Source organism: Ambystoma mexicanum, chromosome 6q (genome assembly GCF_040938575.1).
Source record: "Ambystoma mexicanum isolate Mex_15411 chromosome 6q, UKY_AmexF1_1, whole genome shotgun sequence".
NCBI lineage: Eukaryota > Metazoa > Chordata > Amphibia > Caudata > Ambystomatidae > Ambystoma > Ambystoma mexicanum.
In genome coordinates, this window is record NC_090937.1 from 605,108,837 (window position 1) to 605,125,676 (window position 16,840).

General features: G+C 48.3%; 1 protein-coding gene across 1 annotated transcript in view; it reads left to right on the forward strand.

Moving 5' to 3' along the window:
- NAA15 (N-alpha-acetyltransferase 15, NatA auxiliary subunit) overlaps nt 1–16,840 on the forward strand; it is a 1,171,626-nt gene that overhangs the window by 365,434 nt on the left and 789,352 nt on the right. Inside the window, exon 5 of the mRNA XM_069631086.1 lies at nt 3,893–4,027. Within this exon, the coding sequence (XP_069487187.1) occupies nt 3,893–4,027 (135 nt within the window). The remainder of the gene's footprint in view (nt 1–3,892; nt 4,028–16,840) is intronic.

A 16,840-nucleotide genomic window follows, 5' to 3' on the forward strand; every position in this document is an offset into this window, starting at 1 on the left:
ATTCTGGCCGACGTGCTCAGCAGAGATTTCCCACTGCCTGTAGAGTACAAATGACTACTACACGAAGGCATCGTCTCCAACGTTTTGGCAGAATGAAGTTTCCCAGGGATCGACTTGTTCGCAACTCTGGAGAACACTCAATGCCAAGATTACGCCTCCAGGTACCCACAGAACCGCTCCAACGGGAATGGGCTCTGGATAACATGGTCAGGGAAAATTGTTTACAATTCCTCCCCTCTGCCCCTCCTAATCCCCCCCCCCCGACTTCCATACTCAACAAGATAGTGTAGTGCACAAGATGCACCAAGAACCAGTGACTATGATATTGGTGGCCTGCCAACCCTGGTTCTCATCTGATGGAGATGTCCCTCTCCCCTCCGATGAAACTGCCCTGCGCGTACAACATGTCTCAGGACAGGGGAGAGACACTGCACCCATGGCCGCAAACTCTGAACTTAGCGGCCTGGCTCCTGAGGTCATAGAGTTCGGACACCTTCAACTCCCTCAGAGATGTATGGACATACTCAGGGAAGTGGGAAAACCCAACACCCGATACTGCTATTCCAGTAAATAGAAACGTTTTATCTGGTGTAATGCCAAGGGCGTCAATCCCATTGACCGCTCTCCTACTTGCATTGTATTGTACCTGACCCACTTAGGACAGGATTCAGGCCTTGTTTTTAATTCCCTAAAGGTTCACCTAGCTGCTCTCTCAGCCTACACTACGTCACAGAAAAAGGTGTCGTAGTGGAAAATACCAGTTATCAAGGCTTTCATGGAAGGGGTTAAAAGAATTCATCCCCCATTACAAACCCAGCTCCCGGGTGGGACTTAAATGTGGTTCTGACTATAATCATGGGGTCCCCCTTTGGGCCTATGCACAAGGCATGTCTAAAATACCTTGCCTATAAGACATCTTCCTAGTGGTTATCACTTCTATTAGAAGGGTTAATGAACTACAGGCCTTTTCAGTACTTGACCCTTTCGTTACTGTTCAGAGATAAGGTGTTTCTGTGCACTCACCCTTGATGTGCCCCTACATTTATTTCTAAGTTCCACATGAACCAATCAATAGAACTGCCCACTTTCTTCCAAAACCCCACTAAAATGGCCAAAAGGAGCCTACACACGTTAGATGTGCGCAGGGCAGTTATGTTTTACCTGGAAAGAACAAAACCACTGAGGAAAACAAACCAATTTTTCGTTTCAGTGGCAGCTGGCAGAGAAGGGGATCCTGTCTCTAAGTCAGCCATCTCAAGGTGGATAGTTAAATGCATCGCACTTTGTTACACTCTTGGTAAGAGAGAACTGCCCTTCAAGCCTAGAGCACATTCTTCTCGAGGCACTGGGGCTTCCATAGCATTCATTGCAAATGTTCCCCTAGATTCCATTTGCAAAGCGGCAACCTGGAGTTCTTTACAAAACACTATTGCCTAGACACTCATTCTAGGTCTGATTCTCAGGTGGGGCAAGCAGTACTAGGACAGCTTTTCACTACTGTTCCTTCACAACCCCGGTAACTGGAGGGACAGCCCTAGGACCGTCAGAGCAATGGGCTAGAAATACTAGGTACACAAAGTGGGTCTGTTCTGACGTCTGGAGGTTCTGGGGACTACTTATTGACTGCAATAGGCCTAGATTTATTCTGTCATGTCATATAGATGCAAAAACACTTTAAATGTGGTAGTGCTCATGAAGTTAAGAAATTCAGACAAATAGATGTCAGTGTTAGTTTTTGTTTTATTTTGCTGTTAAATGCATTTCATAGCCATGAATTTGTAGTTTTTTTGAGTTTTTTTTTATGATAGAAAAATACATAGGTACAGTGTATTAAGGGTGGTTAATTTGTAGTCTTAACCAATCCTTAATATAGCTGGTTTTGCAACTGAATTGCAAATATCCAAAGATACAAAAGAGTAGTGCTTTGGTAACAATGTGTAACCACCACCTATAGTGACAAGCGATAGTGTAAATATTCAATACAAGACAACCAAACTGAAGACAATAAATGATATAATAATAGGTTGTATGTAACCAGGCTAAAGGGTGTCCTAACACGTGGTAGACGTCTAGATCTGAATCAAGAGGTTGAAGGGACCAGGTGGAGTATGGAATACTGGTGCTTTAGACGTTTCGGCAAGGTGCCTTCATCTCGGGCCTGGAATAGGTCTCCATGGGGGGGGCTGCAATGCAGGATAGATCTTGGAATGGCTGTTACACCAGTGTAGAGCAAGCTGTAAATTGGTCTTTGCTTCTGGGGTGTGTCAGCAGGCTGTGGTCCGCTTACTCTGTGTCCTCGTTGTGGGGAGACACTGGAACTGGGTGCAGGCTGTGTGTCATCTTTTCAGAGTAGGGGGGGCCAAGGAAGTGGCTTGGACTTGGAGCCCCAAAAGTTGTTCCCAAAATGGTAGCTATCCTGGAATTGAAGTCCGGAGCTGGTATTTGGTGCTCCTATGTACTAGGACAGCTTTTCACTACTGTTCCTTCTCACAACCCAACTCCGGATACTGCTCGCTAGTCTATGCACAGCAGGTGATTCTAAGCAGATTAACAAGCATCAGAAGACATGCATTACTTTAATAGCATTTCTGATGATTGTATCGGTGGTCAGTCAAAATTTCGAAAGACCATGTCGAAACAATAATATCGAAAAAAAAAAAAATCGCATTCTTTATTTTATTATATATTTATTTTGGGGCCCGGGAATAAAAAAAATGGGAACATTTTTTCTTTTTTTTAAAAAGGAGGGTTGGGGGGGGGGGAACCCCATTTCAAATAAAAAACGTAATTAAAAAAAATTCACTTAGATTAACATGCACCCACCCTTCCTCTTCACTCGGGTGGAAGGAACATGGACGTCTTACTACTTTCTCTCTTATGTACTCACTCACGTTAGGCTTGGGCTCCCTCATGGCAGAAAAAATACAATCGGAGAGACCTCGGCGTGTGAGGGCCTTTGGGTACACTACACTAAAAGTCACGTTGGGGATAGTGTTCTAGACTGCCAATGTCCCCTTTTGATCCTTGAAAGATGAGATGCCATACTCAGCGTTTACCACTGGATGTCGGACCATATGCACAGCATGTGAATCTAAGCAGATACAATCATCAGAAATATTATTATGGTAAGTAATGCATGTCTTTCCTTTTAACTTCTAAGAATATTCTATATGCAAATAGTAAGATATTTGTGTCCCAAGCACCCTAGCTATTGAAGTCACCTGAGGGTGTAGGTTGTGTCTGTGGACCATCCCAAAAGGGTCTTTACTGATTTAGAAACTAAGAGTGTTCAGTATTGAATTGTATTTACTTTTTATATTGCTCCCTTCTGAAGAAGACCTATTCTAACTGACTGATAAATGAAGAATTGTTTATTCAAGAAACCTTGGGTGTAAGTTTATTTGAATACTTGTCACTGTGAATCTGTGTAATTCCCCTGCAGGTCACATTGACCCCTCTTCAGGTGAGCCTGGCTGCTCAACACGTTGCCAAAACTGTGTAGTACAAGCTTATACCAAAAGTTGGGTTTCCTATACCTGCATTCGGAGTTGTGTGTAGTGCACCCAAAGGGCACTGCATACAAACTTTGCCTAACAGTCCCACCTTAGGGTTAGTACCTTACAACAGTGAGTTGTACAAAAAACACGTAATACACGTGAAGATTTATATAAAAAAATAGAATATGCAAGTTTTATTATCTTGGGATCACCAGATATTATGGTATCCTTATTTATCTTGAATATGCTGTGGTGGTAAAAAAAAAGACGTCAACTTGCACATTCTGTCCTTCCCGGAGAATTGTGGGACACATGTGCACTGACCTTTTACTTATTTTAATGACATGGTATTTGGTACACCAATTCTATGTTTTTAAATGAATTGTATTTTTCAGGAAACCAGATACCAGTTGCTTCAGCTACGTCCCGCACAACGCGCATCTTGGATAGGCTATGCCATAGCATACCACCTCCTGGAAGATTATGAAATGGCAGCAAAGATTTTGGAAGAATTTAGGAAGACCCAACAGGTACATCTAAGAACAAGGGATTGTTTCTGTTGACTTACTGAAATGGTATAATCTAACCAAATGGCATTGCTGGAATTGTCTATAAAATGTTGGTTGTGGTGCTCGGATGAGTTATTTCTACCTCCCAAAAAGTGTTTAACCTTTTTATTCAGTATAACAGTACACACATGAAGCATTAAATCAAATTGAAAAGTGTATATTTAAAGGTCACCATCTTCCTAAACCTAGTTTTCTAAATTAATGGTCTAATAATCACCAGCAGTAGATTTTTTTTGAATAGTACTAATTTTGAGAGTCTTTCAGTTTAATAGGAAAGAACGTGAAGGAAGCCTTGGGAATAAGACTGTACTGAAGGTCGTTTTTGTTAATAACGATTAGGTCCTAGTCCTTAGCTGTACTGAGACGACCTGATTGTTTTTCTTGTTCATGATTGTTTAGCAATCTTATTCTGGCTAATAGTTATCCAAAACATCAGGAAAGTAACTATGTTGTGCCCCAACAGACCTGACTAGCGCAGCTGGGTTGCAAGCTTCAATGATGACCTGAAGATGTGTGTTCATCGGACACTGAGTACTGTAGCCGCATTACTACTTTGGCTCCTCTTAGTCTACAACCTATTGTTAATTTCTCTGACTTCATCTCCTCCTCACAATTTGTGGTATCTTTGATAATTGTTCTCATCTAGGTTTAACAGAATCTCTATATTGCAATGTCCTTTGGGTTTAAGGCCCTCCTGTATTAAAATGTTTTAGGTATTAAATGCCTCCTTCTGAATGCATGGTCTTCCTAAAGGTTTACTTGATTTTTAAAAAAAATGTTTTATTGATTCTTTTTTTGATAGAAGATTGATTTACTGAAGTATAAAATCACAGGGAAAAGAAAGCATTTTTGGTAAAAATTCTTACAAAATGGACATGGGCCCTACACAATAGGGTGTGAGACCACATGTTGCAGGGCAAGTTGGAAACATAAACTATGGACAAAGACAGGACAGAATAACATAGGAACGGGATGGTGGGGGGAGGGGCTAAAGAAAGGATGGCGGGGTGATTCAAACGCGCTATAGGGTTGTGCATGCAGGTTTGGGAGAGAGGAAAACAAGGTGATACAGTAGCGTAGTGTTCTAGAAAACCGGTTCTTCGGAAAGGCAGGCTTTGAAGTTGGATTTAAATAGTGGTCAAGTTGTAGCACAGAGAGGAAGGGCATTCCATAGGGGGACCGTGGAGTGGGAGGGAGGGAGGGAGCAGCAAGGAGAGATGGCACAGGGGACTTGAGTGGTGGCAAGGAGGTGAGCCAAGGATGATCGTAACGAGTGAGTAGGGAATGACGTGAGCAGATGTGTAGGGTGGGGCGAATTCATGGATAGTTTTGAAGATGAGAACAAGTTTATACTTTGGCTGGTTATCTAATCTGGCCAAGGGCAGAGGAGGTAGAGGTAAAGCAAAAAAGTTTAAAAGTGTGCATACCGTGAAGTTGAGGACTTTGTCCAAAGTTGAAAAAGCATACTTGGGGAAGGCCATAGAGATGACTTGCACAGTTGTCGGATGTAGATAGGACTAAGGAGGAGATTAGCTGTTCAGCAGTATTGAAAGGAAGACAACTAATTTTTCTGATATTGAGGAGGTTGAGTCTGGCTGCAGTGGCAGATGTGGAGATGAAGAGCGAGAAGTTGTGTGATGTGTGGAAGATGACACCAACGTTCTGAACGGATTAAGGAAGGTAGTCTGAAGAGAATAAGAGGGGCAGAGGACGAGAATAGCCTGTTATGCTGTGAAGTAGAGAACTTCAGTCTTATTAGAGTTAAGCATGCGCGAGTGAGACACATCCAATATTTGATTCCAGAGAGACAGTTTGACATTTTAAACTGCTTGTCGGATAAGGAGTGAAATGGATGATATGAGCGTCGTCAGTGAAGAGTTGATAGCAAAGGCCATACGAGATCTGTGCGCCAAGAGCTAAAGTATAGAGTGAAGAGAAATGGACCAACGACAGACCCTTGGTACTCCCAACAGTAAGGGGGGTGAGTGGGGAGGGAAGGCTGTTCCAGGATACCTGAAAGTGTCTTGGGGCAAAGTATGAAGCAAACCAAGCGAGGGCCTTCTTTCTGATGCCAAGGAGACAGAATGTAGAGAGGTTATCAGAATGGGTGACACAAATGGGGATAGGTGAATGGTTTGTATGACGAGCAGAAGAGATTAAGTTGCTGACGTTCAGGAGAGCAGTTGTCTTGATGGAATGCAGAGGCCGGAATCCAGATTAAAGAGGGCCCTGGGGGTTGTGCATATCAAGGAACTCGGTGAGTCAATTGATTACGACTTGCTTTAGGTTTTTGGAATAGTGTAGTAGAAGAGAGACTGGGTGGAAGTTGGCAGGAAAGTGGCAATCAAGACCAGGGTTTTTAAGGAGAGGGATGACAGTTGTCTTATAGGATGCAGGAAAAGTGGCCTTGTCAAGAGAGTAGTTGAAGCGGGAAGCAAGATGTGGAGGAATGCTGGGAGCTATGTGCTTAGCAATGTGCGAGGACAGTGGGTCAGGTCAGTGAGGGCACAGGAAGGGTTACCATTGACGAGTAGGGCAAGACTCTTGGGCATTGTGGGGGCAAAGGAAAACCTAGCAGTGGAAGAGAAAGGGTAGGCGTGGTGGAGAAAAGAGCAGGAGGAGGGGATAGAAGGTTAAGTAGTGAGTGTATTGTGAATGGTAGACATGTTAGAATGCAAAGTAGAGGGCAAGATAATTTGCAGGAAGAGTAGATGGGGTGGGTATAGGAGGTGAGGGAATTAAGCTGTGAGATTTGTGGAGGTGGCATAGGTTGGGAGGGTTGAGACCAAAGGAGCGAGGGATAGAAATCACTTTTGGCAGAGTCCAGGGTAGAGGAGTAGTTTTGAGGAGCAATGAGATGGTGTTGGAGATCAGAGGAGTGTCTTGACCTTTGCCACGTGCTCAGCTTTTTCTGTATTGTTGTTTTCACAGTACCAATGAGGGGTGTAATCTTGGGCTGTGGAGTGGAGGATTTAGGAGCGAGTGTAGTAATAGGGCAGTGAGCGGAGAAGGGGCCATAAAGAGCAGTGAAGTCTTCAGTGGATGGAAAAGCAAGTTCAGCGTAGGAGAGGAGAGAGTGGTGTAGGTCAGAGGTGTAGTCGGGGAGTTTGGAGGAGGGAAACGTGCACTTAGTAATAGCTGTAGTAGGAGAGCGTGAGGAATAAGCAGAAATGGAGATTGTGGCAAAGACAATGGTGACCTAAGGGAGAAGGAGCGGCGGAGATATTAGAGGCAGAGAGTTGCGAGAACATGAGAATAAGGTCAAGGGAGTTTCCATTTGAATGGGTAGGCAGAGAGTGGACAGAGAAGTGAGTGGTTAAGTAGAAGAGTTAAAGCCAGAATGGGGGGGATGGAAGGTGGGGGAATGCAGGGTGGAGGCAGTGGGAAGGGAGGGAGGTGACAGGGATGGGGATGATGATGCAAATGAATTTGTTTGGTGATGTGGTCGACGAATTGACCTATGGACATCCAGTAGAGAGAGATAATATGTATGCTATAGGGGGGCAGTGATTGTGGGGGTAGTGTATTTGAATGAGGGAGAATTAGCAGGACATGGGGGGGGGGGGGGCTATAAGAGTTGGGATGTTTAGAGGATGAAAACAGCCCTGACAGTGGGGGTTGGGGGGAGTGATGGTGTAGGTTGTGTCATAAAGAGCAGCAAGGTTTGCAGAGTTGGCTGGAGAGATCCAGGTTTCTGTAAGGGTAATGACGTCAATAGAAGGTGAATGAAAAAGAAAGACGTATGAGGTAAACAAGGTTTTTTATTGCAGACAAACTGCATTCCAAAGAGCAACAGAAAGAGAGTGAGATATAGAAGCACAGTGATGATTATTTTGAGAAATAGAGGCGCTGGGGGTAGATGGGAGAAGTGGTATAACGAAAGTTAATGTTGGAATAGGTTTTAAGAATAGATTATAGTAGTTGAGTGAGAATAGAGGTGGCATCGAGGAGAAAAGATGGAGATGGGAAGAGGGATTAGATGGCTCTGAGCAGAGCCGAGTGAAGAGAGAACTTGAAAGGAAGAGATGGCATGATGGGTGCATGGGTGAGGGTGAGGGTGAAGCTGGAAAGCAGCAATAATGGGTACTTACAGACAAGTAGCAGGAGACAGCAAAGCGTTGGCAGTGGGGCTGGTCAACGGCTGTTTTAGCCCCTTCACTATGCCTCCCTTAACTGTGAAGCCCCTGACTGGACGCCCCTAGGGCGTTTTGAAGGGATGACGCACGTTCTCATCACCTGTTTACCTAGTCCGTTAGTGGTTGGTCTCTCTGATTTTCCCCCTGGTGTTGCTGGGATGAGGCGATTCGGTTGACTTTTTTTCTTTTCTGAAAACCGATGCCTCAAGCTGTATCTTGTCTACTTTCATGCTGTTTGTCTTTTTATTTTTGCATAACTGTTAGGGGAGTTTTGCCAAAGTCTACCTGTGGTAAGACTTTATAAAATTATCCCTTGGTATACAGGCCCCGATTTCTAGTAGAAGTCTGTAGTAATTAAGGTTCTGGTCGTATGGCATAGCAGCCAGGCCTATCATAGGAGGGAGATGAGAGCTGTAGTATGTACAGTAAGCTCAGCAAATACATAGGCCCAAATAAACACTTACACACTTGTAGTTATTGTAAAATAGTTATATACACAGTAAAGTTATATTCAGGTAATTACTATTTTAAACTAATAAACACAATAGAAAACCAATGCAATATTTCAGGTGAGCAAAACCATAAATTAAGAATTATACAGTTAATTAAACACAGTTGTGAAAGGTAAGTAAAATCACTTGTCATGGCAACTCAGAAAATGTTCTGTTCTAGGAATAAAAAGTTGAAACACCAATAATAGCTGGTCATTACTTAAAAAGACTTGTATTTCAATCATAGACCAACCTTTTCCCCCTCGTTGCAACGAAAAACACGTCTAATTAGAAATGGGCAACACGCAAATGGGGCTGCAGAAGCACCATGGGCCCACTTACCCCGATCTGGAATAACCCAGATTTCTCACTAGGACTGCATCCCCAAAGCTTCAAAGCATGGCGGGCCGGAAGCTTGCAGACGCTCTCGGATTTCTTTGTAAGGGGTATCCCCTGCACCTTCGAAGACTGCAAGTTCAAGGTGTCTGAGAGTGAGCGGTTTCACTACACCCAGCTCTGACATTGGATGTCGCAGAAAATAGTCGGGGGGAGGGGGGGTGGGATCCGAGGGACATCGCGGCCCTAGAACGAACACTGTCATTACCAGCTGCAATGGGGAAAATCTCCACACTCTATCACCTACTAGACAAAACAGACCCTATAAAAGAACAATATATGCAAAGCTTGGAAAGAGACTTGGGGCGCCCAATAGAAACAGAAGAATGGGGGAGAATCTGGTCCAGGCTGCACAAGAGCACCCAATGCATCACAAATAGAGAGAGGGGATATAAGGTCCGTTATAGATACTACTTGACCCTGTAACTGCTCCACAAACCCAATCCAAACATCCCACAGGAATGCTGGAGAGGGGGGTCCAGAGGTGGGGACTCGGTTTCACTTGCTGTGGTCTTGCCAGAAATCCCAGACCTACTGAAGGGAGGTGCTGGACCAGATAAAAGGGATAAGAGGGCTGTCGATCCTTTGGGATCTAGGAATTGTACTTCGAGGGGGATTGGGTCCTCCGACGTATTCCATATCTATGACAGGTAATGTCCACAGCTGTGGTGCTTCGGAAAATCTTTAGCGTCTGCGTCGATGCGCCGTCCCCGAGGACCTCCTCCGACGGCCGACGTCACCCGATGTGATAAGTAGGACGCACGACGCCCATAGCCTCAGTTCCGTTTTTTCCGCGAACGTGTTCGCTTCGTGAATCTCGGTACGCCTCGACTTGTTGGAGTTTGCCGTTTTCAATTCTCGGTTCGTTGAACCTGTTCGGTTTGTTGTGAAGACCTGGTCGTGGCGATGTCTCTCATCTTCAACCCCGCGCCCGGGCTTTAAGAACTGCGGGGACTTTGGGTCCAAGATGTCGGTCACGGACTCGCACGCCACCTGCCTCTGGTGCCTCGGGGAGGCCCACGATATGGACAACTGTGTCGACTGCCAGTCGCTCACGGCAAAAGCCTTGCGGGAACGCAAGAAGAAGCTGTCAGTAGGCCGGGTGTCTAAGCCCCGGAAGTCGAGGTCTGTGGGGCTTTCGAGGGGTGACTCTTCGTCATCGTCGGAAGTCCAGTGGGTCTCCTTCCAGGAGTCGGTCTCGCCACTCCTCCGCCTCTTCGAGGCATTCCCGGAAGCGCCGGCATAGGTCGCCTTCCCCGTCCTCTTCCGAGGACTCCTCCCGTCGGCAGGTCGCTTATCCCTCCATGCAAGCGACACCGGAGGAATGGGCTTCCTTCGGGAAGCAGATGCTAGCGATTCTTGAATCGCAGGGCACCGGTCCGTCCGCGCCTCCGAGTGGGGTTGGTCGGCACCGGTCGAGAGACACCGCCCGCACGCCTTCGGGCTCGGGTGGTCGGCACGTCTCGCGGGAGAGGTCCCGCTCGGACAAGGGTAGCCGTTCTCGCCATGCCCGTTCCAGGTCCCGGTCCTCGACGTGCTCGAGACCGCGTGATCCTGTGCCGTCTTCGAAGAAGACGTCGACGCCTGTGGCGCAAAGGTCGTCGACGATTTCTCTCGAGGCTCTGCCTCTGAGGGGGTCGTCGGCGTCTAGGTCATCGAGAGACACGCTAGGAGCTCCGGCTACAGCTGACGTCGACGCCTTTTCTGTCGACGCCGACTCGTTCGCCCTCGACGCCTTTCGAGTCGGTGGTGTCGGAGGGGCCCCGTGGCACAGGGTTTGCCCCGAGAAAGGCTGTGGCTAAGGTCAGGCACTGCTTTGGTCCCCAGAGGTCTTCCTCTCTCCGCCTGGAGTAAATTCATGAGGGTTATGAAGGCTCTGATGGCGGCTTGGTTCCGGTTACGGTTCCCGATGTACTTATCTCGGGCCATAGCCAGTTTGATGACCTGCGGCAGTCGCTGCATGTGCCAGTGGACTGGACACCTCTCCGGAGGTGGAGTTTTGTAGGCCGGAGCCTGGCACTCATGCCGATTCTTCATATTGGCGCCTTATGTCTCGGGTTGTCGAGTATTTGGGTTGGTCAGCTCCCCCAGTGGAGTTCGTTCAAGATGATCTCACGGACATCCTTGATATCGGTCCACCCACTGACCCGGTTTTGCCTTTTCATATGGCTCTGCAGAGAAGGGTAGCGGCGGCTTGGACTGCTCCGGAGAGTTTCCCGGCAGTAGGCATGTCTTTGTCGCGACCCCTGCTACTTGTCTAGGCACCCCACTCCAGAGAGTTTGGTGGTGCAGGCGCCTACGGCCCCGGCAAAGCAGGCGTCGTATCCTACCATCCCTCCTGATAGGGACGACAAACATTTTGACGGCTGGGCGAAGAAAGTGTTTTCTTCGGAAGGTATGGCGCTTCAGGCGGCCAACTCCATATGTGCCTTGTCTCGTTTCACCACACTCTGCAACTGTGTTGCATTAGCGGCTGAACATATTCCCGAAGGGGGCGAACGGGATGGTTTCCTTGCTATGGTTCAGGATGGCAAGGATGCCATGTGTGAGGCCGTTCAGTAGGGTTTGGACTTGGCGGATTGTGTCAGCCGGTCCATGGTGGCGAGCACCGGAATGCGCAGGTTTGCGTAGTTGTGGAAGTTCAGGCGGCCAACTCCATATGTGCCTTGTCTCGTTTCACCACACTCTGTGCAACTGTGTTGCATTAGCGGCTGAACATATTCCCGAAGGGGGCGAACGGGATGGTTTCCTTGCTATGGTTCAGGATGGCAAGGATGCCATGTGTGAGGCCGTTCAGTAGGGTTTGGACTTGGCGGATTGTGTCAGCCGGTCCATGGTGGCTAGCACCGGAATGCGCAGGTTTGCGTAGTTGTGGAAGTCTGGGTTCGCTCCTGATGTGCAGTCCCGGCTCCTCAACATGCCCTTTGACGGTGAACACCTTTTTGGCAGCAAGGCTGACAAGAGCCTTGAGAGGTTGCAGACCTCCAAAGCTGCAGCAAAGTCGCTGGGCGCTGCAGATCGCCAACCTCCGCCTTTTCGTCCTAGGGGACAGCCATGGAGGGGAGGTTCCTTTCGCCATTACTAGTCCTTCAGTAAAGCGAGGGGAGCTAGCAGTCAGAGGCCAACGTAAGAGTGCCAGAGGTGGAAATAAAGGTACTCGAGGTGCCAAGGCCGCTCGAGCAGTTGCCTCTCTACCCTCGGGCAACGCCGCAGCCGCTACCACTCAGTCATGAGGCCAGGTCCCATGGTTCGCCGTTTGGGGGAAGGCTGGCGCAGCATCTTGTAGAGTGGCAAGCCATTACTTCGGATGTGTGGGTTCTGGAGATCATAACCCACGGCTACTGTCTTCCTTTTCGGCAGAGGCCTCACGACAATCCACCAGGGAACCTCTCTTTGAAGTGTCCGGATCCGCTCCTTGCGCAGGAAATTGAAGCCCTGCTGGAGAAAGGCGCCATAGAACTGGTGCTTGTAGCGGAGATTAACAAGGGATGGTATTCCCCTTATTTTTTGATTTCAAAGAAAGACAGGGGATTGAGACCCATCATGGACTTGCCCAGTTTGAACAAACTCCTCAGGAAGGACAAGTTCAAGATGGTGACTCTTTCTCAAGTCCTCCAGGCCCTTCAACTTCAGGATATTTTGGTGTCTCGACCTCAAGGATGCTCACTTCCATGTGCCGATCCATCCCAAGCACAAGAAGTACCTGAGGTTCGCGGTTGGCGACTCGCATTTTCAGTTTCGGGTCCTGCCGTTCGGATTGACCTCCGCCCCGAGGGTTTTCACCAAGCTCATGGTGGTGGTGGCAGCGCATCTCAGGAAAGGGGGGATTCACGTCTACCCCTATCTGGACGATTGGTTGATCAGGGGGAGCTCTCCTGAGCAAGTCCTGGTTGATCTGTCCGTCACCTGCCACTCCCTTCACAGGCTGGGCTTCTCCCTCAATTTAAAGAAGTCACATTTGACACCAACGCAGCAGCTTCAGTACATCGGAGCAGTGCTCGACACGTCCCTGGGGCAGTGTGGTGTTCCTCAGGTGAATGCTCTTCACATTCAGCAGATGGTGCACAAGTTTCAGTATGCCCAGAATCTCCCAGCGTCCGAGTTCTTGAGACTGCTCGGCCTCATGGCATCCTGCATTCTTCTGGTGCCAGAGGCTCGTTTGCGGATGAGATCTTTGCAGTGGGCACTCAAGCTCCAGTGGTCTCAGTCCTCCGGCAGACTGTTGGACCCTGTTCAGGTGCCGTCCTCGGTAGCCCGGGACATTCTGTGGTGGGCCGTCGAGGGCAATCTGATGAAAGGGGCCCCATTTTGGCTGCCCTGGCCGGAGGTGACGATCGTGACGGACGCATCCCTCACCGGATGGGGAGCTCATGCCAACGAGTTGACAAGTCAGCAGTCGCTGGTCTCCGTCCAGACTCCATATCAATCTGTTGGAGCTGAGGGCACTCAGGCTAGCCCTGAAGGCTTTTCTGCCGACTGTGCGCGGAAAGAGTTTCCTGATTCTAACGGACAACACGGTGGCCATGCACTACCTCAACAAAAAGGGGGGGCAGGGTCACTTCCGCTGTGCAGGGAGACGATGCAGCTCGAGTTCTGGGCCATCCAGCAGGAAGTTTCGATCTCGGCGGTTCATCTGGCCGGAGACGACAACAAGACGGCGGATGCTCTGAGCAGGCAGAGCACGATCTCTCACGAGTGGGAGTTGGCTCAGGAGATTCTCCTGGAGATCTTCGCCCTTTGGGCGACCCCTCAAGTGGATCTCTTCGTCTCCAGTGTCAACCGGAAGTGCAAGGTTTTGCTCGCGAGAATTTCCTCCAAAAGGAGCCTTAGGAGACACGTTCGTGGTGGAGTGGTCGTTCCCACTGCTGTATTCGTTTCCTCCAGTCCCCGTCATCCCGCAAGTGCTGCGGAGGTTACAGAGGTTCGGTTCCCGGATGATCCTCATTGCTCCGGCGTGGGCCCGGAGGATGTGGTACCCGGACCTTCTAGACTTGTCCATCTGCCCTCCACGTCGTCTTCCCTACTGAGACGATCTGCTCTCACGGGAGGTGGGGGGGTCAGGTTCTCCATCCAGAGGTCAGATCCCTCCATCTTCACGCTTGGCTTCTGAAAGGTTGAGGTATAAGGATTGGGACCTCCCTGAAGACGTGATGGAGGTGTTGCTCTCGGCCAGGCGGCCGGCAACTAAGTCTCTGTACCGTTGCCGTTGGAGAAAGTTCTGCGACTGGTGCAGAGTTCAGAATGTGGATCCTTTTGAATGTGACATTCCCATGGATTTGTCTTTTTTGCTTTCTTTGGCCCACAGGGGCTTGCAAGTGAGGACCATTAAAGGTTACCTGGCGGCGCTGTGCATATTTAAGCGCTCGTCTGAAGAGTGTTCCTATTTTAAGATTCCTTTAATTTCGCAGTTTTTAAAAGGGCTCACTAATGTGTTCCCTCTGTCACCTTTTTTGGTGCCAGGTTGGGATTTGAACCTTGTTCTTAAGTTTCTTATGGGTGCTCCGTTTGAGCCTTTACCTTCTTGCCCTTTGAGGCTGTTGACTCTGAAAACTGTTTTAAATTGCGGTTACTTCCGCTCGCAGAGTTAGTGAGTTACAGGCACTTTCAGTTAAGCCACCCTTCACTGTGTTTCATAAGGACAGGGTTGTCATTAGAGTTCATCCTTCTTTTCTTCCGAAGGTGGTTTCGGAATTTCATTTGAGCCAGAAGGTTGTTCTTCCGGCGTTCTATCCTCCTCCGCATCATGGTAAGGAAGAGGAGAGGCGCTCCATAGGCTTGATCCTCGGAGAGCGTTGAGCTTTTATATTTCGCGCATGCCCCGGGTCAGAGTGGACGATCAACTTTTCATTGGTTACGCTGGAAAGCGTTTGGGACAAACTGACGAAACAGACTTTGTCTCGTTGGATTATTTTAGCTATCTCCGAGTGTTACCGCTTGGCGGGTAAGGACCCTCCGGCTGGCTTGCGGGCCCATTCTACCAGAGGAGTGCCTGCGTCTACTGCTCTGCAGAGGGGGTTCCTATTCGTCACATCTGTGATGCAGCCACCTGGGCTTCAGTACATACTTTTGTATGTCACTATTCCTCGATTCCATCAGAGGGCAAGATCTGGCCTTTGGCAAGGCAGTTCTCTATTCCGCAATTTGATTGGGCATGCTAAATTTGTATTCTAAATTCTTTCCCACCTCCTTGCTTGGTACTGCTTTGGGAGTCTGTCATAGATATGGAATACGTCGGAGGACCCAATCCCCTCGAAGAACAAGTTACTTTCTTACCTGGTAACTTTCTTTCGATGGGATGGTCCGACCAACGTATTCCATATCGCTCCCTCCCTGCCTTCCCCGTTGCAGAATTGCTTTTGCGATGGCACTCGAGGTGTGTACTATCACAAGTTCCACAGTACCCAAGGAGTTGTGAAGAAGATGCAGCTGGATTCTTTCACTGTGCAGAAGCAGTAGACCCTGTCTAATGTTCGTTGGCCACGAAAGGATGGATGTTGCAGCAGTAGTCGAGAGAAAGGCCTCTCAGCAAAGGATTCTTCATGCTCTTGTCGGTCTGCTGTTTTGGCGCCTTTTCAGAGTCCAATGGGGATCAGTTCTCGTCCGAACAATTTACCTTACTTCCTCGGTCCTGCACTCTGGTGAGGGGACTTTGAGGAGCAGGGTCTTGCCTCTTGAGGTCTGGAAGGAGTACACCAAAGTTTTGAGAGAGTTAGTTCATGGGAAGGCAATGCACTGCAGGATGGTTGCAGGTCCCAGGGTGTATTTCCTGTTTGCAGCCCCAGGAAGGTCGCAGCATGTCGTGGGATGGTTTAAGTTGCAGGTCGTTTTAGGACTGATTATGCCCCCCAGTCCATGGGAAGAAGTCGTTCTCTTCAGATCTTCTGTTTGAAAACGGGGAGAGAACAGCAGCTGTCACTTCAGCAGGCGTCACTGTTTGCTGGAAGGTGCTGCAGGTGTCTCTGGTCATCCTTTTTGGTTCTTCGGTTCTTCTGTTCCAGTGCTCGGCTTACATTTTGCCTCAGGATCCTCCCCTTTTATCTAGGAATCCAGCCAATCGGCAGTCTTGTATCATTCAAACTTTGGGTGGTGAATGTCCTTTCGGGACAGCCAGCCTCCCAGTTGGAGCTGGATCCAGGCAGGCATGGCAGAAGAAAAAGGGCTGGCGAGTTTGGACTCCCCTTGTTTCTGGTCTTCAGTCGCACTATTACCTTGTTGGGCTTCCCAAACGATTCCCGCCAAAGACAAAAGTCAAACCAGGACCTCTTGCACCCAGGTTTGTAAAAGAAGGAACGGGAAAGTAAAAGCACACACAAAATGGCTCAATAAAAAGCAGGGGCCACCATTTTGGGTCAATGGTGACCCCTCTGGGTACCGCGGCTGTGAACACAGCCAGGGTACCAGGGTAGGAAAAATACACAAGTCGGTAGTACACATACACATCCACTGCCACAAGCCATTCAGGTATGCTTTTCTCAGGGTGGTGTGTGCTGATCTCCCAATAGGAAAAGCTAAGATTGATAAAAAGTATCCCTCTAACCTTGAGAAGAGTAGTTCTTAAAGAAAGTAAAAGAATAGCAAAAGGAGAGCCCAAGGGGATCCCAGCAACACGTCACCAAAGGTGCTTTGTTCTGCAAAGGTAACACAGGTGCCTTAAAAAGTATAGAGGAAAGCTTGTCTCCATAAAGCAAAGTAAAAACACAATGAACAGGCTTCCCATGGCTAGAGAAAAAGGCTTCCCTCATTCAGGAGAA